General features: G+C 41.2%; 1 protein-coding gene across 6 annotated transcripts in view; it reads right to left on the reverse strand.

The window, feature by feature from the left end:
- The window catches only part of EBF1 (EBF transcription factor 1), a 390,876-nt gene that overhangs the window by 122,403 nt on the left and 245,112 nt on the right, over positions 1-23,361 (reverse strand). For 4 of the 6 annotated variants that reach the window (XM_030834263.2, XM_060296552.1, XM_030834262.2 and 1 more), the window contains exons 7-8: positions 20,920-21,001; positions 3,397-3,538 (exon numbers count right to left, since the gene is read on the reverse strand). In XM_030834263.2, coding sequence (XP_030690123.1) covers positions 3,397-3,538; positions 20,920-21,001 — 224 coding nt within the window. The remainder of the gene's footprint in view (positions 1-3,396; positions 3,539-20,919; positions 21,002-23,361) is intronic. The other 2 variants (XM_030834265.2, XM_060296554.1) reach the window with 1 other exon arrangement.

Consider the following 23,361-nt stretch of genomic DNA (forward strand, 5'->3'; position numbering starts at 1 on the left):
GACAGTTATCCGAGCACAGAGGTCTGTGAGTCCATGGGTCACACAGGGAAGAAGGCGTGAATGTAACACGTGGTCACTATTTCTCTTATATGCAAAAAGATGAGCCGTGGAAGAGAACTTTCCTCCAACCTTCTGACAAGCCCAAGACAAACAGAGATGTGCAGAATGGCTCAAAATAATTCAGGCTACCTGTAACTGAGTTGGTACGGAGCCCAGAAGGAGGGAAAACAAGCCTCCTACAGGTCACCTAGGAGGTGAAAATACTGCGCGCAGTCTCGCTGTGGGGCAGCTGTGTGAGGTGGGGTGGAGGCGGGAGCGGCCAAGGAGGGCCATGGCTCTGTGAGTCTTAAACAGGGCATTCTTCAATGGCAAGATGAAGCATTACCATGCCCCCAAATTGATGCAAACTAGCATCTAAGTCCACTCCCACACATCACCAATGAAGAGCCCATAGTCACTCTCTGCTGAGTAGATATTTATGTATCAGCGGGAAGCGTCTAAATGAGTGGGTGGTTATGTGTGGTTGGTTGATTCATTCTGCAGAGAAGCAGATTTCCACATTATTGTCATTACTGAGAACCTCAAAGTGTCTGCCTTTTTATTCTTCTGGATAGAAGTGAAGTCAGGTTTTGGTGAGAGGGAGGCCCCCTAGCTGAAGGAGACAGGACACACCCAAGTCCCCAGCGATGGTTAACCGTAAATAAACAGTGAAATGTCATCATTTTCTTGAGTGACACGCTAAGAAGAACATGGCCATTTGTGGACTGGTCACCTGCAGCAGAGGAATAAAATGTTGTCTTTAAAACTTAGAATAGTTTGTTGTTGTTTTTTGGTTTTTTTTTTACAAATTATGCGAATCTAAAAGGAAAGGTGGTGGCAATGGATAAATTAAGATTAGGTTTACCATACCTACACAAATACAGATTAAGTACATATATCAAAAAGCCCGAGCACATAGCAAGGGAGGTCTATGGAACACTCTGTAATCTTTTACATGGGAAAAGGATCTGTACATGAATAGATATATATGATGTACGAATGAACCAGATTGTGTACACCTAGGACAAACTGTATTCTAATCATTACCCCAATTAAAACAACGAAAAAAAAAAAACTTAGAATGAAATGCTAGCCCAGCTGAAATATTAATATGTTCACCTAGAAGGGAGAATATTTGAGCTGGGAGGCAGCTTAGCGACGTTCTGATGCAGAGATCTCCAAATGTGAGCCTGTGGCTGTCTTCTACCTAAGTGACTTTCCCCCCTGTTCCTCCCTTCAGGGGCTAAAACATTTGTAATTAGTTACCAGCAACTAAAAAATAGGAGAGTTTTACTTCTGGTCAAACTGGAGCATCTGATCCCACCCGGCTCTCCCTGCCTTGGGTGACAACTGCCTGGGGCTGGGGTCGGCAGAGCATGAACTTGTCCTTCTTCCGCAGTCTCCACCCAGCCCACTTCCCCCGTGCACGTGACCTGCCCCCACCCAAGGCACACATTTTTTTTTTTTTTTAACCCCCTACAGATCATCCCTTTCATTTTGCCAAGAAGGAAACTAAGGATCCCAAAAGGTAAGTCGACTTGTCCAAGGTCACACAAAGGCCAGAAATGAAGCTCAGACCTGAATTTGGTTTCCCGGCTCCTATTTCAAGGCTCTTTTTCTTCCACATCATGATGTCAAATAATGTTCCTGACCGCCAAGCCCTAGAGGCGTCCTGGCTAGCTGGTTGTTTTTTACTGGTTTGTGTTGGGATTTTTTTTTTTGGTGGAGGGATGATTTACAAGGCATCGTGTGCTCTCCAACGACCTTCCCAAGGGCAGGCATGGGAGCTGGATGTGGTCTGCACTTGGAGCACATTTTGAAACTGTGAATCCATGACTGTTAGATACCAAAATGACAGTCAAGTCTGTTCCCAGACACGACAGTAACTAACCAGTCATAGTCGAAAACAAGACTTTAGCTTTTAAGCTAGTGCTGTCCAAATTGTACCGACTGAGTATTTACCTATTTTTCCTTCTTCCTTTCACCTAAATATCTCTAATCATACAATGCCTGAAGTGACTCCAAGGGTATTAAAAGGCAACATTACTGTAAAGTGAGGATTAGAATAATTTTAAGTACAGAAATGGAACTAGGAATGTAATCACGAGCAGGTGTTCCAAATGGCCTCCTGCAAAAAGTAATATCCATACATCTCAGCACTAATGAAACCATAAAGAAGTAGCTTTTGGAATACGATGGTTTATTTTAAGAAGACTGTAACACTGGATTGGTAAAGAATCCCTTCTAAGAGTGTTACACCTGGCTAATTAATAAAAAAGTACAGTTTTGTGTATTCCTTAACTGCAGGGGAAGAAATCAGGCAAAATGATGACAGTGGTGTGTTTATTAAATTGGGACACTGACAGGGAAAGGAGTTTTCTACCTTATGAACTATATCACAGACAGCTCATGGCCCATCAAAAAATCAGACAATCGGGTGGTAGTTTGTGTGATAGTGTTTTTAAAAGAATCTGGATGACCTAGCAAACTGGAAAGTGAAGTGGGGAAATGAGTTAAGAGTTTAATTTGAGGAGACTGGAGAAAATCTACCATGTTGATTGATACCCAGTAGAGTCTCAGTCACTGTCCTGGGTGGGTGGATGGATGGATGGATGGATGAACAGAGGGATACATTATATATACATGCAGCACAGAAACATTTGGACATATGCTAAATCCAGCCTATAGTTCCTTTGAGTGGCATTTACTTTCCTTGGTTCAAATTTTTGCCTGATTTCCTCCAGTCCACTCAAGGGTACAACTCATTAGCCATAAAATCAAGACAAATGTGATTTCTCCCCACCAAATTCTACCTACATAAAGCAGACTGTATCATGTGGTAATGAGGGTAGGGGTGTGCACAGGGCATGGGAAGGACATTTAGTTTGGACTTTATATTCAGAAAACACCTCCAACTTAGACTTCAGACCTTATCTCCAAATGAAGTTAAGTATGTAGTCACAGAGCTACACCAGCAGGACCGTAAAGACAGTGAAGTTCATTATACAACCAGGTCAACCATAAACTTAAAATATATCATGATTTTTGTTGCCCTGTTTTGGCCCTTCATTATTTTTTAATCAAGTGGGAGCTTAAAATAAAGCAGGGGTCCAGTCTCCCTCTGTCTTTCAACCTGAAGGAAGGATGTGTCAGCCATTTCCAGGGTAGGGAGCTATGCAACAAGAAAGGCTGGCCCTCAAAGACATCCTCCTGTCTTTAAATACTCAGCATCAATATTGTTCAACAGGACATTTGAAATTTGAAAAGGGGTAGAACATGTGGTGGAGTTGTAAGAAAGAAACCAAACAAATGCACAGTTAAAGTAGCAATGCCAACCAATGAAAATGATTCGCCTACCATGTTCCAGATAAGAGGGCGTACCTTCCGAGGGGTCAAGCCTCCGAGCCCTCCGCCCATGCTTGGAGTTATTATGGACAAACATATTATCAGAGACTGCCAGGACATGGCCATCCACATTGACTGTCGTAGACACCACGACCTGGAGACAGAAGAGAGAAATGAAGGAACATTTTAATATAAAAGCATGGAGGGTAATAAACTCAAGTTAAATAAATAACAGCTGGGAGCTGAAGAAAATTGCATAGCTATTTCACATAATAACTGGTGCTTATGCTGTACAAGTCTAACAAGAGGAGCTATTGATGAGTGGGTCTTTGGCATGGAACGCTTTTGATGCAGTTTTAAGTAAAATTGCACAGTTTATAGTTATACAGCAGAAGGTACACTGTTAACCATAATTTTAACAGGAAGATCTTTATTAGCATATTTTTTTTACACAAGGGTGGTTGTGTTTCACCTAAATTGCCCTTCAGTTTAGACACTGAAGCAGATATCACAGTTGATCATGCAAATAAAACTCTTTTGAATCTTTAAAATATTTCTTCCCCCCAGCACTGTGTCAGCGTTAAGGGGATAGAGAAATGAAAAAGAGAGGTTTCAGTGAGAGCTGGGATGAAGCTTTCTCTCCTGGGTGTCTTTTTGGGGTTTCTTGTCCTTTTTTTCTTACCACATTAGTGTAGTTAATCAGACATCAGACCAAAGCCCCCCTCACCACCATCACCACCCCAAAATCCACGCTAATCAAGGGACTTAGAGCTGTGTTTCAAAGCCAAAAAAAAAAAGAAAAAAAGAAAAAAAGATAGCCCTGGCCCAAGGTACATTCAGCTACTGTGGCGGTCTCATAAACTGACTGAACGGAGTTTGCCGGAAAGGACAGAGGCAAAGGTGTTTTCTCAGAGAACTTTGACTAAAACACTGAGACAAAATGACCTACAGTTCTCCTTATATTAAATGGGTAAGAGGATTAAAATCCAACCCCACAGAGATATGTTTATTCATGCGACCTCTTACAACCAAATATAATAATTGTCTGTAATTGCAGCTTCAGCACCCACCTCATGCTCTGACATGGGAAACAGCAATCAGCCGGCTCCCGTTTAATCCACCTATTATGTTGACTAATTAACTTTGCTCCACAGTTTATTTCTTCCTCCATTATCAGCCCCTGTCAGCCGCAAGCACCCTGCAGCACAGGGGGGACCTCAGGCTCTTTGATTGATCACCGATAGATTGACATGCAGATTAATTTAATTAGAATCACCTCACTTGAGAAATGAAAGACAATGGCAAGAGGGCTAATAGATCTGCTCTTATAATGAGGCGAACCTCCAGAGCCAAGGCTGAGGTTTTCTGATTTATTTTTGCTCAATTCCCTGGTTGCTTGGAAAGACTCGTGCTTTAATTGCTCTTGGTTTTGAGACGCCTAAACCCCCGAAGAGGTGAAACGTTTTACAAGGATTGGCACATACTGAGGCCCCAGTTTCTGAGGAAGACTTTTCTCCAAGTTGGGGAAAGGGGACCCTGACTTCTAGAGCCTTGAGCAATGCTACGATTTCATCACCTGAGTTGGGCAGAGGGGAAAATGCTAGGCCTGGGAACCGTAAGCCCTGCCTGGCAAAGCACCCTGCCCCCAATCCACCAATGGTTGCCATACTTAAAAGTTCCACTGTCCCCTCTTTGACCTAAAGGCATCCTGGCAAAATATGGCGGATTTCCTTCCCCCTTGCCTTCAAGATGGCAACCAAATTTTTTGTTGTTGTTGTTTTCCTTCGGGCCCTCCCCTCTGCGGACCCAAGGCCCTGCTCCTTTTATCAAGGCTCTAGTATTTCTCAGACCCATGAAGCAACACTGTGGTCATCCTGCCGTGGGGTCTCCCAGGGATGACTGCTGGGGAGGGCTTCTGTGGGATCCCCTCCACCCTCCCTCAGGGTCTTCACCTTGACCCCCATCCCCCAACCAGGACTTGGAGCCTCGCCTGATTTTATTTTTTATCTCTATTTTGTTAAAATGCAAAGTAAACAATTAAGAGAGTCCATTCAGGGACTCAGGGTATTCTCTTTAGTCATTGTGAAACCCAAAATTCCAGCCAGGGCAAGTCATTCATGGAAGGATGCAGTAAGTTTGAAGCAGCAGTTTGCAAAGTGGTTTTTCTCTTTCTTCATGATTGATCAACCAGATGTGACAGCCTGAAGTTTCTGTGTATGTCTCATCAATTGTAGGTTAATTTAAAAGAAGAAGGAAGAGGAGGAGGAGGAGGGAGAGGAGAAGAAAGTTCTCTATTCTTTTATTTTCAAAAAGTACTATGAGTGGTGGCAGAGTCCATATTATTTAAAGCAACGGAAACTCACTTTTCTTTTTAGTTAAGAAGATGACTTCGTGGGGCATTTACAATTATGTAACAGAGCTGGGTCTTTCAGAGAAATTTTGATTTACTGCAAGACCACAAATGAGTGGTCACTGGAGTCGTTAGCTGAAGAAACTATAAAAGGAATGACAAACGGTATCTGTTCGCAGTGTCAGGAAATACAGAAAGTGGTTATTCTAGATGTCTGTCTTAAGAAAAAAAAAGGCAATGACAATCCACTGTGCACCTGTAAGACTGAGTGCTACAGGCTTAAAATATTCAGTATCATTTAAAGACCCTGTCATCTAATTCCTACATTGAACAAAAATATCGAGACGGTTAAGAAAAAAAAAAGAAAACTACACCCTATATGTTTTTATTTTCTTGGTAAGAGAAGGATCACCAAGACCACATGTGCAGTAAGATCATTTCATTGAAAGACCAGTTACAATTGGAGAAAGATGATACAGAGAACCCTCATGCCTTTAATTTCTAGCAAATAAACACCTATTATGTTTCTCAAAAACTCATAACACAACACATTTTAACTTCCCTACCCTGAAAAAATTTCTCTCATTCCAATTTGGAAATGATCAGGATATAGTTAAATAAAATAAATGCTGCAATTAATCCACAGAGCAACTTGTAAATAAAAAAAAAATCTAATGGTGAGATGCAAAGGGAGCACTGAAAAGTCCTTTAAAAATAAGCCTATAGTAGGAGGGAAAAGGGCCTTTACAGTTTAAACACAAGATTAATGAGGTGCTGACACATTCATGCAGGCAAAGGGACAGATGGACCTGCCAAATCTTCCACCTTCCCAAATTGTGTCAACAAAACCCAGCTTGAATTTGAGACAGATAAACATGGAAAATGATTTTACACTTGGACTCAACCACCCCTTCCCTTTCAACCTCCTTCCTCACTCCCCTGACCCAGGGTAAGATGAGGAACAGGTATATTTAGAATTTTATGATATCTCTTATAATTAAAACTTTACTCTCTAGAACTGCACTAATACAGTAATCACACATGTGGCTGTTTAATTTTAAATTAAGTAAAATTTAAAATTCCATTGTTCCCAAGTTTCCATAGCCACATTTCAAGTGGTCAGTAGCTGCATGTGGCTGGACGTCACTATAATAGGGCAGTCATAGAACATTGCAGAATATTCTACTGGACAGTGCTGCTATAGAATGGTTTTTTTTTTTTTTTTTTTTTTTTTGTGGTACGCGGGCCTCTCACTGTTGTGGCTTCTCCCGTTGCGGAGCACAGGCTCTGGATGCGCAGGCTCAGTGGCCATGGCTCACAGGCCCAGCCACTCAGCGGCATGTGGGATCCTCCCGGACTGGGACACAAACCCGTGTCCCCTGCATTGGCAGGCGGACTCTCAACCACTGCGTCACCAGGGAAGCCCTATAGAATGGTTTTGAAATAAATTGTTCTAACTTATTCATGAGGATGCCCAATTTATTCCTCCTGAAGTAAGTATTAAGCCAGGTGGACATGTTTAGGGTCGTATACATATATATTTTTATCCCTGTATTTTTTGGAAGTAAATTTCTATTTGGGGGAGGGGCATGGCTTTTTAGTATAGCAATCCAGAGATGTGCTGATGAATACCCAGTGTGTTCCCTGGTATCTTCTGTTTGCAACCAACCCTCCAGGTGAGGGGATAAAAAGGGCGAAGGGAAGTCCACAGGTACCCACAGACTTCGGGGATTTTACAATGAAGTTTCTGACTTCTTGGCTCATATCAGTGGTTCAGAAATTTTCTCTGTTATATCCTAGATCTAAATTCCCTGAAGGTTATTACTTTTACTATCTACCCCCAACTATTTAGAATTAGAAAAAATTCAACACAAAATTTATGACTTTTGACTCTCAATCTTTCCTAGCTGATGTTGTCTTTGGCCAGCTTAACTTAACCTCTCTAAGCCCCAGTGTCCCTGACTCTCAAATGGAAATGATAATAGTACCTAACTCATAAGGTTACTGTGAGGCTTATATTATTTAAAGTGGTTAGCATGGTTTCCAGTTCTTATAGAGCAAATGTTAGCAGTGGTAGCATAGTTGTTGCTTTGTTGGTGATCTCGTCAAAAAGTTCAAGAGCCTATAAACTGTTATTTTAAATACAAGGCTGCAGAAATTATTTCTTCTACATTCACTGCTCTATCAGTTTAACACTGAAATCTTACAAATTTAAAGACCTTCGTGCTCATGATACATAATTATATAATTTAGACCTCTTGTGAATTGCAAGTTTCAATGGTTTATGTAACTTTGCTCTCTATAAACCATCTTCCTATTGGCCTTTTACATTCTAGGCTTGAAATGAAATAAAACCTTACAGCTTTGAAAACAGTCCATAAATTTTCTGCATCTTATCAATGCAGTCTAGTTTCCCCAATACTTCATTTGAATGAGGGGTTCTCTGAGAGTTTTCTTATTGGTAATTATTTCTTTGCTATCATTCCTTAGGTTGTCCCTCTTCCCTTCCTATCAAGCCGGAGACTTCGTATGTCCCAACTATATTATCTCAGATTCATGAAGCATGATCTCTGTCTCATGAGCAGATTTTCAGAAAGACACAAGCAGCTAAATTCAGTCATGAGTGGCAGATCACATTAACAAAAGTAGCAGCTCATGTGGAAGAAGGGGTTAGGACAGAAGCAACAAAAAGAGTTGAAATCTGTGTCTTTAAATATTTCTAGAACAAATACAGCGCTGGGGGAAAATTAAATCATAAAAATATTTTCACTGTTTAAATTTAGAATATTTTGGTAGGCAGTACCTCTAAAATATAACCACTTTAGCAACTTAATTTTGAATAATGATTTAAAAATTATAAATCTTGGTTTTCAATGCTAATATATGATAATTCAGTGTAAGGAAATTAGTGCTAAAGTTGGTCTATTACATGGCTTCCTTACCTCGGGGTTTAGCTTATTCTATGTTTGCATTAATTCAGAGCCCTTAATAATGAGGCATGAAATGCACTGACCAGAAGTACATGAAATAAAAAGGCATTAAGCAACATTCCATGGAATAATACTCGACAATAAAAAGGAACAAGCTATTGATACATCTGGATGAATCTCCTGAGAATTATGTCAAGTGAAAAAGCCAATAACAAAAGGCTACATACTGCATATTATGGGCTGAATTTTGTCTCCCACAAAATTCATATGTTGAAGTCCTAATCCCAGAACCTCAGAATGTGACTGTATTTGGAGATAGGGCCTTTGAAGGGGTAATTAAGTTAAAATGAGGCTGTTCGGGTGAGACTTAATCTAATCTGATTGGTGTCCTTATAAGAAGAGGAAATTTGGGCACACAAGGTGTTCATGCAAAGAGGAAAGACCATGTGAGGACACAGTGAGAAGGTGGCCATCTGCAAGCCAAGGAAAGGCCTCAGAGGAAACCAAACCTGCTGACACCTTGAGCTGGGACTTCCAGCCTCTAGAACTTTGAGAAAATACAGTCCTGTTTTTAAGTCACCTGGTCTGTGGTATTTTGTCACAGCAATCATAGCAAACTAGTACACTGCATGATTCTATTTATTTATTCTTGAAATAGCAAAAGTTTAGAAATGAACAAAGTAGTGGTTGCCAGGGATTAGGGACAGAGGGAAGGTGGATGGGGCTACTATAGAAGGACAACAGGAGGGATCCTTGTGTGGACAGAAATATCCAATATCTTGACTGTGGTGATAGATACACAGACCTACACATGATAAAATTTTATAGCACTAAAAGCATACATACACAGATGAGTACAAGTAAAACTAGTGACATATGAATAACATGGATGGACTGTATCAATGTTTATATCCTGTATGAATACTGTACGGTACAATGTAATATTGCCCAATAGTTTTGTAAAATATTACTATGGGGTAGACTGAGTAAAGGATACACAGGACCCCTCTGTATAATTTTGAACAACTGCATGTGAATCTATGATTATATCCATAACAAAAATTTGACTAAATAAAAGGCATCGGCAACCAGAATGTCCTTCAATAGGTAAACGGATAAACAAACTGGTAATCCATAGAATGGAGGATGATGCAGCAAAAAAAAAGAAATGAGCTTATACTACCCAAAGCAATCTACAGACTCAATGCAATCCCTATCAAATTACCAATGGCATTTTGCACAGAACTAGAGCAAAAAATTCTACAATTTCTATAGAAACACAAAAGACCCCGAATAGCCAAAGCAACTTTGAGAAAGAAAAATGGAGCTGGAGGAATCAGGCTCCCTGACTTCAGACTATACTACAAAGCTACAGTAGCCAAGACAGTATGGTACTGGCACATAAACAGAAATATAGATCAATGCAACAGAATAGAAAGCTCAGAGATAAACCCACACACATATGGTCACCTTATCTTTGACAAAGCAGGCAAGAATATACAACGGAGAAAAGACAGCCTCTTCAATAAGTGGTGCTGGGAAAACTGGACAGCTACATGTAAAAGAATGAAATTAGAACACTTCCTAACACCATACACAAAAATAAACTCAAAATGGATTAAACACCTAAATGTAAGGCCAAACACTATAAAACTCTTAGAGGAAAACATAGGCAGAACACTCTATGACATAAATCACAGCAAGATCCTTTTTGACCCACCTCCTAGAGTAATGGAAATAAAAACAAAAATAAACAAATGGGACCTAATGGAACTTAAAAGCTTTTGCACAGCAAGGAAACCATAAACAAGACAAAAAGTCAACTTATGGAATGGGAGAAAATATTTGCAAATGAAGCAACTGACAAAGGATTAATCTCCAAAATATACAAGCAGCTCATGCAGCTCAATATCAAAAAAACAAACAACCCAATCCAAAAATGGGCAGAAGACCTGAATAGACACTTCTCCAAAGAAGACATACAGATTGCCGACAAACACATGAAAAGATGCTCAACGTTACTAATCATTAGAGAAATGCAAATCAAAACTACAATGAAGTATCACCTCACACCAGTCAGAATGGCCATCATCAAAAAATCTAGAAACAATAAATGCTGGAGACGGTGTGGAGAAAAGGGAACCCTCCTGCACTGTTGGTGGGAATGTAAATTGATACAGCCACTATGGAGAACAGTATTCAGATTCCTTAAAAAACTGAAAATAGAACTACCATATGACCCAGCAAATCCACTACTGGGCATATACCATAACTCAAAAAGATACATGTACCACAGTGTTCATCGCAGCACTATTTACAGTAGCCAGGACGTGGAAGCAACCTAAATGTCCCTCGACAGATGAATGGATAAAGAAGATATGGCACATATATGTAATGGAATATTACTCAGTCATAAAAAGGAACAAAATTGAGTTATTTGTAGTGAGGTGGATGGACCTAGAGTCTGTCATACAGAGTGAAGTAAGTCAGAAAGAGGAAAACAAATACCGTATATTAATGCATACATGTGGAATCTAGAAAAATGGTACTTATGGACCCAGTGGCAGGGCAGGAATAAAGATGCAGATGTAGAGAATGGATTTGAGGACACGGGGCAGGAACAGGAGGCTGGGACAAAGTAAGAGTGTAGCACTGACATAAACACACTACCAAATGTAAAATAGATAGCTAGTGGGAAGCAGCCGCACAGCACAGGGAGATTAGCTTGGTATTTTGTGAGACATAGAGGGGTGGGATAGGGAGGGTGGGAGGGAGGCTCAAGAGGGAGGGGATATGGGGATATGTGTATACATATAGCTGATTCACTTTGTTGTACAGCAGAAACTAACACAACATTGTAAATCAATTATACTCCAATAAAAATGTATAAAAAATAATAAAATTTTAAAAAAAGGAATGAGTTATCAAGGAACAAAAAGACATGAAGGAACCTTAAATGCAAATTGCTAAATGAAAATAGCCAACCTGTAAAGACTATATACTGTATGATTCCAACGATATGACATTTTGGAAAAGGGAAAACTATGGAGATAGTAAAAAGATCAGTGGTTGCCTGGAGTTTGGGAAGAGGGAGGGAGAGATGAATAGGTAGAGCACAGAGGATTTGCGGGGTGGGTAGGGAATGAAACCATTCTATATGATACTGTAATGGTAGATACATAACATCATGAGTTTGTATAAACCCAAAGAATGTACATCATAGTGAGTCCTAGTGTAAACTATGGATGTTAATTAATAATTAACAATATTGTATATCAATATTGACACATCAATTGTAACACATGTATCACACTAATGCAAGGTGTTAATAATAAGGGAAACTGGGGAGGGGGTATTAAGGGAGTATTTGTGATCTCTCTGTACTTTCCCCTCATTTTTCTGTAAACCTAAAACTGCTCTACAAAATAAAGTCTACTGATCAAAATTCTACCCTCTACTTCACACAGCCCACATTCTACATCCAACCTGTCTACTGAACTACTCTTTATAGTCTCCTCCAACAAGCCACAAGGGACCCAAGAGGTCAGCCAATCTAGTGGCTTCCAACTACAAGTTTTCAAATGTTGTACTGGGGACAACATTTCAGAGAGGGCACCCTAAATTCATCCATAGTAAGGATGCATACCAAAATATTCAGTTACCTTCCTTTATTGATATGGGATCATAACAGTTCTATGTGGAAACACGGTTATCTCATGCACATGAGAAGCTCTAAATTGGCAGTTTCACATCACCTTGACTAATTTTAAAATAGAGAGTGTGATTCTTACTCAATAAATGCAATTACGTTGAAAAATGTGTCACCACAAGACATCTGTAGAAGAAAATCACAAAAGGAGTCCTTAGTAGTTATGATACTGCAAATTTGTCCAATGCCTCCTTTTACAGCTTGGAAAACTGAGGTCCAAGAGATTAAAAACACCCTCAAGGCCACAGGATAAATTAAGAGCAGAGGCAAACCCGAAGGGAAACTTCAGACTCCAGGCCCACTTCTCTCACTAACAGCTTCTGGCCTCTCAAGACAAGCTCCTGGCTTAGGCCCTCTCTCCCCTGCTTCTGGTCTCTTCCAGTACACTTCGCTGTGTCTATCTGGCTGACCACACTTTAGGTATTATTTACATAAAAATGGTCTGCTGCAGTTGGGTCTTCATTAACTCTGTCCTTTAAAATATCCTTGACTGATATGAAACGAGATATTCTCTGAAACCAGCCTGACTGCTAGTTTCTATCTGGTTGAAAGAGCCCAAATAACTCATTAAAAATTATGGAGGATGCATAAACCTACAGGATGTAACAGAGTGGAACTGCAGGAGTGAGGGAGCGAGTAGCTGAATTAAATCCGCCCTTTAAGGCTCAAGGCAAAAATCGCTCTTCTTTTAACAGTAAGACAAGAACAGACACTTCTAAATCCTCAGATTCTTGTGCTAGACTAATTTGGACTATTGGAAACTAGACTCAGCTTCTGTCTCCTGAACTGTGACACACTGTAGACATAAAAAGCTCATCATTGATCTGAACCTAGTTTCTCTCTCTCTGGATCAGGATACTTTTGATGACTCTTGATGGTGTCATTGGCATTTAACTGGTGCTCTCCATTTATGTGTTCCCATTGGCCATTTTAAGTAGCAGTAAACCCAAACATAACAGAACTTCCATGCGTGCTCTCTGCCGATGGGACCGTGGCACACAGGTATGGAAACTGGGAGAAAGAAAGTAGCATATTAGTCATCAGCTCAGTTTCCAGGGTCAGACAGTGCTGAGTTTGAACCCCGACTCCATCATTTACCAGTCTGTAACCTTAGATGAGTCATTTAATCATAGGAATAAGTGCCAGGCATTATTCTATGTACTGGAGAAGCAGCAATGAACAAGACAAAGTATTCGCCCATCAAGAGCTTAGTTCCCATTGGGAACAAAAAAGGGTTTTCAGACAATAAATAAATAAGCAATGAAGGAAAATTGTGGAATGTGACAAGTTCCAAGAAGAAAATAAAATGAGGAGAGGGGGGTGACGCCTAGGTGGGAGCTACTTTTGAGTGGATGATTAGGAAGGCCTCTCTAAGGAGGTGACATGTTAGCTGAAATCTGAGTAATAAGAAGTATCCAGCCATTCAATGATATGGCAGAAGAATTTCCAGGGGGATGGAAAAGCAAGCGCAAAAATCCTGAGGCAGGAATGAGTTTAGTATATTTGGGGAAGAGAAATGATGGAAGAGAAAGGCAGCCAATGTGCCCATTTGGAGGAAAGTAAACAAGGGGAAAAGGGTAGAAAAATAAATAAAATTATATATGTAAAACACTTAGTACAGGGTCTCACACATACTAAGAGCTCTATAAGTTACAGCCTAAAAAGTGGAAGAATATAAGAATACCTTCTGTTGGTAAGTCTCAGTAAGCGTAGGCATCCTCAGAACCAATATCCATTGGCAACACTGATCAAACCAAACACTTTTACATCTATCGTTTAATGTATTTTACATTTTTTTCAATAGCAACTGTAATTAATGTAGGAATTTATTTCCTCCTAGTGAAGAGCTACCACTCATCAAATCCCATTCATAAGGATTCCTTTTCAGTGATACATATTTTCTGCCAAGGCCCAGCATAAGGCTCATGCCAAAATACATATTTGCCCAGTAAGCCGTAATGGTTTAATATATCAGGTTGAAAATCCACCATTTGTATTTACCGTGTTAGGTGAATTAATCCTATATTCTGAAACTATCATTAGAGCTGCTTTCAGTATAATTAATCAGCATGGTGCATCTTGAAATTATTCTGTAGGAAGAAAGTGATGGCAGCTCGGGCCCCTAGCTTTCTGTTGGTAAAGAATTTAATTGCAAGATGTGCTGTTTGTCAAAATAATATAAGACAGGGGGTGCGGACAGTGGGAGAGAAATAAAAGGGATAAGAATATTTCCTTCTTTATTTAAGCGCCTTTAAAAGCAGAACGAAACTGCAGGGTTTGGGCATATATTTTAAGAATCCTCTAATCATACACTGTGGGCTTCTGAATAAGTAACGAGGATTCTCCAAAATTTATAGAATTCACCCAAAAACGGGGGGCAGAGAGTTGCCTTTTAATGTCATTTACCATGTCATCATTTTTGAAAGACCAGACACTTTTGGCGGGAATTTGAGAAGAAAAACCTGGTCGTTTCTCCTATTTCCTACCCCTCACTCCAAATGATTAGTAAGTGAAAGAAGATTGTTCATCTCCTCAGATAAATGTGAGATAAACATGAATTGGGGCCTTGCTGTTCTCTCTGCTCAAAAAATCCTTTTGGCTCTTCTCAGGATGAGTTATTCTTTTTTGTGTTTTTTTTTTTTGCGGTACGCGGGCCTCTCACTGTTGTGGCCTCTCCCGTTGCGGAGCACAGGCTCCGGACGCGCAGGCTCAGCGGCCATGGCTCACGGGCCCAGCCGCTCCACGGGACGTGGGATCTTCCCGGACCGGGGCACGAACCCGCGTCCCCTGCATCGGCAGGCAGACTCTCAACCACTGCGCCACCAGGGAAGCCCTAGGATGAGTTATTTTTATCCATTATCTTGGAGCTTGAAAGTCCCCTCCTCAGAAGCTTTCCCTGGTCACCTGCTTTAAAGTAGGTTCCCATCCCTGATCCCATACTGGTATTCTCTCTCATAATATCCTGTTTCACTTCCTTTATAGCAATAATTAAAAATTTTAATGATGTGTAATTATTTGTACACAGCATAGCAGCTGATGGTAATCGTTCCTTATATATCCATTTTCTCTTCTTCTTGGGTGGTACAACTAGACACTCTCAGGTCCCTCTGTGGTTACACATGGCTGTGTGACAGACTTCTAGCCACTGGAATGTGGGCAGATTTGACAAGGATCACTTCGAAGACCAGGGTTTAAGAAGTCCACGTGCCCCCTGCATGCACTCTTTACCCTTCAACTGGATGGATGGAGACAACGAGGTTCTAGGGAATGGTGGAGACACAGGTCCCCAAACTACTTCATGTATAAGATCTGCTAACCAACCAGGAACACCTGCCTTGTACCATTACACTAGCAAGAAATAACCTTCTCTTGTACACAAGCCATTATATATTCTTTGGTCTATTTCTTACAGCAGCTAGTATTAACCGAACTAATAGACCCTGACTAGAATATAAGTTTCATTAGGGCAAACACTCAGTCTTTTTTGTTCATCACGGTACACTCACCACCTCCCATGTCAATAAATACTACTGAGTGCAGGCATGCATGCAGGAACAAAGATATATTACATTTATGTTCACATGTAGTTACAGAGCTAACATTTATACACAGATAGAGATTTACATCCTATGGAAAACTTTGTTAAAGAGATAAGATGAACCTGGAGATTTACTTCCCAGTCTCCAGGTATTATGGTATCTACTGTGATGACAGCTTGTACCCAATTCTTGTTCCTCCCCTCAACACCCCACTCCGCCAGCCCCAACAAGGAAAGCTATTGATAAGGATTTAAATCTTAACCTAGAATTGTCTAGCTCCTGTCAGTTAAAAACGAGACCTGTGACATGGCTTTAACACAGTCCTTTGACATTAGTGTGTTTTTAGTGTCAAGATGAAGAAATGGGCTCATTTAGTCACAGTGAAATTCTCCCTGTCATGAGCTGTCTTCATTCACAGCTTTCCCTCCTACTCTCTTCCTCCCCATGTCCCCACACCCGCCAGAACTGAATGAAGCCTGTATCCACTGTTGTATTTAAGCAAGTTTGTTACCCTAACCACAGCCTGGGGATTTCAAAAGAAAACATCCATTATAAAAAGAAAAAAAAAAGAAAAAAGATTGTACCAGATTCTCTACAAGGTTTATTCCATACTGCCTTAAAATATGAACACAGCCGAGCTCTACAGCAAGTGATTAATTTCTTGAAAACGCTAAGGTCACACTAATTGACATGACCTGTGTAATTAAGCAGTCTCTGTTTACACACCAGAAGCTCAGTCGCTGTGAGTCTGAGTTTGCTTGACAGAATGTCTTTACATGTCAAGAGATCAACAACCTTTCTTATGTCCTCCTCAGTCACCTACACAGGCCCCTGATTGCTGTTCAGAGGAGACACGCTCTGGCACGGCTGCATGAAGATCAGGCTGGCCTGGTAAGCATACAAAACGGGGTGAGAGAAAAAGCGGCTCCCACGACAGGTGGGGGGAGCCCACTGAATTGGCAGAAGAGTGCCTTCTCACTCAGATGTCTCCAGGCCTCCGGTTTTCAGTATGATGGGGAAAAGTCACATTGAGATGTAAAGAGTAGAAGGGAGCTTTCTCGTGCCCAAATGACACTCTCTCACTCCCCCCACCCCCTGCCCAGAGGCAACAGTGACATCAAAATATTTGAAACCAGGGCTTCCCTGGTGGCGCAGTGGTTGAGAGTCCGCCTGCCGATGCAGGGGACGCCGGTTCGTGCCCCGGTCCGGGAAGATCCCACATGCCGCGGAGCAGCTGGGCCCGTGAGCCATGGCCGCTGGGCCTGCGCGTCCAGAGCCTGCGCTCCACAACGGGAGAGGCCACAACAGTGAGAGGCCATATATATATATATATATATATATTTGAAACCAGCTTCCTAATTAGCGTACTATGAGAAAAATGATGGAAATCAATGCCTATTCATAGGAAAAGTTCCACCAGTGTTTCTAGGACACACCTCTGTCAGCCAGGGAAGCTGCAGGGAAGACTAATCCTCCCGCGCTTGATTTAGTCCTAACAGTTGGGAACTTCAGTGTGATTTCTGAACAGAGCTCTCTGAGCTGCCAGGGGCCACTGGACTCAGGCTTCACTTGGTGAGGGGGTCTTTCTTGCCCCGGAGAACTGGCTAAAACCTCCATCGATTAGGTGACGCGCAGGCAGTTTTCTGAGCGACAGCTTCTTTCTCTAAAGTTCATACGAATAAACACTGACCAACACTGTGGCTCTGATCAGAAACAGTGCTCAAGTTCTTCCCCTTCCACACAACTCCACGCACTGCTTGGTGAGCTTTGCTGGCATCCCGGTGTCCTTCATGCAGACGGTATCCTTAGGTTCTATTCAGGGCAAATACCCCTTTTGAAAATGCTCCTCAGCTTTCCCGGGATTCTAACACATATTCATGGGTAGCCACTGGGGCTCTCAGGTGTTGAGAAACCTCTTTACTGCCTCACTAAGTATCTGCCTACAGGCTCTGGACAAGTTATTTACTGTCCCATGACACTAGAGAACATCTGAGTCGGACTGACTGGGTTGAATCACTGCCTCACTACTTAGTAGATGGGTGACTTTGGGCAAATTGCTTAACTTCTCTAGACTTCAGTTTCCTCATCTGTAAAATGGGAATAATCCCTATTTGCACATTCCTAAACCCTATATATTGTGAAGATAAATATGATAACTCATGTAAAATACTTAGCACAGTACCTCTCACATAGTGAGTACCCAATAAATGTTAGTTTCATCATCATCATTACGGACAATGTCCATAGTCATACATCAAGGTACACACATGGACACATATAGTTATACATATGTCTACGGAACACCCTGAATGCAGACACAAATGTAAACAGTCATCTCCCCAGCACTTAAGGCAGTTAGGAATGAACCCAGGCAGGGAACACAGGAAGAGACGCCAGCTTGGGGTGGAGGCTCACACACACAGAAAACGAGGCTGACAATGGAGTTTAGGGCTCATTGAGTTTAAGTTGCTGGATATTTCCAGGGAGGGTCGGAGGTCATCAGGTATAGGACTAAACCAATGATTCCCAAGTAGGGGCAATTCTGCACTCCCACCTCCACAAGGGGACATTTGTCGATGTCTGGAGACATTGTGGTCTGTCATGACTGCGGTGGGGGGATGGTCTCTCTACTGGTATCTAGTGGGTAGAGGCCAGTGACATCTACTAAACATCCTATGATAAACAAGACGAATCCACCCCCACCTCCAAACAAAGGATTATTCAGTCTAAAATGTCATTTGTGCCCAGGCTGAGAAACCCGATACTGAACTAATGACCCAGCTTTATTTACAGCAAATATTCTCTCCAAAAGCTTACATTTATATTTGATCATGTGCAAATTAGTTATGCTTACAAAATACTATCTTTTGTGAAATCAGCAGAATCATCATTTTTACTCCATTTTACAGTTGAGGAAATTGAGGTTTTGCAGAAATCTAACTCACGCCTCCTTGACTCAATAGCCCTTATGCTAAACAAGAATAACTATTTTGTCTGTAAAAATAAAACTTTCTAGATACTCTCAAAAATAATAGGCTGAGTTGGTTCTCATCTCATCCAAGAGCTACATTCCTATAATTCGAAGCTTTCAGACATTTCACTGGCAGGTCCTGTGAGGAAAAACAAGGCCCCAGAAATCTTACACACACACTCTTTTAGATTCCTGGTGTCACCAAAGTCCATCTCTAACTTTTCTGCCCTGAGAAGCACAGCAAATTTGATCCCAGTATTCATAAGGCATCACACATGTCTACTAGACACGTTTATTACACATCAATTGGTTCGTGCTTGGATATGCCTTGTTCTTAATCCAAGTTTGGTCAAAGGAGATCTATGGCCCATTTCAAGGCCAAGGTAAGTGACAACACAGTTTATACTGAAACCCAACCTCATGTTCCAAGACACTCAGCAACACATACTTAATAGCATCACATGTTTCACCAGCAAAGCTGACTCCAACTCAACGCAAAATGTCCTGGGTGGGAATGAAAGCACCCAAGTCTACCCGCTTTGGTCAGAAGCTCCTCAGGAGAAACATTTTCCAGGACACTAGGAATCTAGGGATTCTCCCCATTTATCTGTCAGGACAAAAGGTGGCAAGGCCAAATGATTTCCAGAACTGCTTCAGAATCTCAGGAGAGAATGTCTTCTTTCTACTGAATTTGTTCTTTCATGAGACTACTGAGTCTCACCTATTAAAAATAATCATCTTGTGGGAGGGAGGGAGATGCAAGAGGGAAGAGATATGGGGATATACATATATGTATAACTGATTCACTTTGTTATAAAGCAGAAGCTAACACACCATTGTAAAGCAATTATACTCCAATAAAGATGTTAAAAATAATAATAATAAAAATAAAAATAATCATCTTGGAGACTAAGAGATCTTGACATCCAAAAATCAGTGCCCAGAATCATCCCTTCCCTTTCTCCCATCAGAGAATATGCAGCTAAAATTTGTCAAGATCCTCTCAGACATCATATATTTCAATCTACCCTTAAAGCGGACTAACTATACCTAAGAACATACCTTAAACACCATGCTATTTTTCACTGACAGACCCCATGGGCATCCATAGATGAATCATTACTCTGGCGGAGAAACTAACATTGACCATGCAAGTGAGTTAGTCATAAAATTAGACGGAGAGCAACACAAGGGTCTAGAACCTCGCTACTCAAAGTGTGGTCCATGGCTTTGCCATCACTTGGGAGCTTGTTAGAAAGGTAGAATTTCAGGCACATCTCACACCTCAATTAGCATTTTAACAAGACCCCCGGAGGATTCTCAGCACTTTAGGGCTTGAGAAGCATGTATCTAGAACTCAGCAACCCTTCCTAAAACCCAACCGCCATGTCTGTGTCTTGGAAGTCAACACATGTATTTTCACATCTTTTTTCCTTTAGTAAATGTATAATTATATGAGGCTAACATACCACTCATGCTTTAAATGGTGGCAGATATGACTGATGCTTGAAAACATTTACGTGTTGCTGTACAAGGACATTTCTGAAACAGACTGAGTGTCACCCATACCGCCCTAGATATGCCCTGCTTCTTCAGGGGTCCACTTTTAATAGATAATTACTGACAACAATTTCCAAGACTGGAAAAGGAAAACAGAGAGAAAGGAGGGAGGAAGGTGACATCATTCCAAAACAGCACAAAGGTCCTATTTATCAGTTTTCTACCTGTAGAACTTTCGGCAAAGGATGCATCACTTTGTATGTACTTCACTTAACCTGCAGTGGTTTAAGCTTATGAGTCCGTTTGGGAAGCCAGACTAGGCTCAAAGGGTACCATTGCTTCAACCAGTGAACGCAGGTGGCTCAGTCCTAATTCTTCTCTAATCTAAACAACAACTTCTAGAGTACCCAAAGTCTCACCTGCTCTTCACCTCTGGGAAAACCATGATACTCTGTTTCTTCTCCACCTAAGACTTTTTTACCCTCTCCCAATACTCATGTCATTATTGAGGTATAAGAAAGACAAGACAGACCCACCTGGAATCTCCGCATGTCACGTGGGTTTCCCGCATTCTTTAGGCAATTTTGGTTACACTTGAGGAAAAATTTCAAGAAGAACCTGTGAAGAAACAGATTATCACGGTTAGCATTTCAGTCCTGACACAGAAGGGAAAAAAGTAGTAAGTCACTTCTGGGTCATGCATTCTATTCTCTGCACGTTTCCTGAAATATTCAGAATGATGTTAGAGCCAGTATTTTCTTTAAAGCTTTAGCCTTTGTTTTGCATCCAAGCTGGACCTTCTTTATGAAGAGAATGCTCTCCGTGCTGCCAACAGATGTCACAAAAGAATTAAGCCCCCAAGGAAGTATTTTCACTCATAAAGAGGGCAAGTCTTCCCGATAATTTAAGGCAGGGTCCAACTGGAGATAACTGCCTGAGAATTACTCAAGAGTCCCCAACAACAACGTGTAATTTAAGCCCCGTAAATTCACAGATGATGAACCGGCAAGATACATGCTAGATGAACGTAAGGAGATGGTAAACACTTTTTATCTTAGCATCTCCAAATAAAATATTCTAATTAGGAGTACTTATGAGAAGTAGGTAAGATTCACATACTGACTGAAGCCCTTTGGCTTCCTGAACGTTTTCCTTACATGCATGCTATAGACAAAAGCTATTTGTGATGGAAGAAGGAACGTCCTGCCTCACTGCCACCTTGATCTCTGAATTGATTCTAGAGTGAGATCCATGGGTTTTACTGGCTAGGGTGACCAAAGGTCCCAATTTGCCAGGAATAATTCTAGTTTACACCAGCTGTATTAGTGTAAGTATGAACAGTACCCACTTTAACTTTCAAAAGTGTCCTGGTCTGGGTGATAAATTAGATGAGTTATTTCTATATTTCTTAGCTGGCAGTTGTTAAAGTTCATCACGGAAAGGCAGCAAGGATCAAAAGTGTCCAGTTAGGGCATTCTTGTTGGCCACCTACAATTAAACGTCTCCACCTGCCTATGTTTGGGGAAAGAAGCATTTTAAAAGCTGCCGAAAGTTCTTCATTCCTTTTTACTTTTAGTGCTGTGAATTTCAGGCCCAAATAGTTTCCCAAAATATTACACTGCATTAAAATGTTGATTAGTTCAATTCCCATAGGAATTTTCTTGTCTTCCTCTTTTCTCCACTTCAAGTCTACACTGGAGTAAAATCCCTACTTCAATACACATAATTTGTGAAGAACTATCACTCCAGGATGCCTCAGTCCGGACTTAGCTCTGAGTACAAAGCCTATCGACCAAATAACACCTCTGTAATGACAGCATAGCACAAAGATGCACCAAATTCAGCCAATTTCTGAAAACCAAACTGAGAGATAGCCCAGCAGAATCTCTCTCCTCCCTGGTCTCTTAGAATCTGCCAAGAGGGAAGTATGGCGTGGGAATAACTCTTTGAAGAGAGACAATGACTTTGCTAACCCAAAAATAACATTTTAAAATGTAAACATCTTCCTGAAATGGCTCTTTCAACATCATGCAACATTCAACTGCCCATCAGTAAAAGCTGGCTTCTGAACAATCCTTCATCCCTACTTCCAGGTTCTCTTCACAGAGGCCAAAGTTTATCAACATTTTGAACAAGACAAATGACTCATGGAACACTGCTGAAACCCAACTGTGTCAAATGAAATCCAGCTCAAAGAGCAACAGTGTCATTCCCTAGCCCAACTGGCCATGCTGACTCCTGACTTCAGTCGTAGTCTGGGGGAAAGGAAAGGAGTTTGAGAGAGTGGTCACAATCCTAAGTGCCTCTGCACTGTCCCTTTCCTCTGAACTCTCAGAGGCAAATGCTGGGTAGTCCTAGTGATCACACACCGCTGTCAGACTCTGTTTAATGTGGTGGAGGTCGGGACGGTGAGTCTGCCATCTTGCTGGGGTTCAAGCCTACATCCAAAGACACCTGAGATGTGAAAACTGGCTGCTTCTTCCAAACATAGCTGGTTGGAAGGGACTATTTAAAAGCCACCCAAACCCCAGGACAGGGCTGATTATCACTAAGTTGACAGTAAGAGTCAGCTTGGTATGATAGAAAAGCCACAACCCTTAGAAATACCCAGAATGGGATTCCCATCCAAACTCTGACAGGTACTGCTGTGTGACTTTGATAAATAGCTGAACTCCTCTGCATCACACTTTCCTTATCTATAAATTGGGTATAATACCAGTCCCTACCATATAAGGCAAATGTGAAAATTAACTGCAATGATGCATAGTGTCTGGAACACAGTAAGCATGGTGATGGTGGCAGTAAAAATAATCATGTCTTTCATGTATTAGGTGCTTACTTTGTGCTCAGAACACTAAGAACTTCAAATTCATTTTCCCAACTCAAGCCTCCTAAATAAACTCTAGTATTAATCCCATTTTATTGATGAGGAAACTGAGGTTCGGAGAAGTTAAGTTGCCCAAAGGTTATTAAATGTG

This window comes from Globicephala melas, chromosome 3 (assembly GCF_963455315.2).
Source record: "Globicephala melas chromosome 3, mGloMel1.2, whole genome shotgun sequence".
NCBI lineage: Eukaryota > Metazoa > Chordata > Mammalia > Artiodactyla > Delphinidae > Globicephala > Globicephala melas.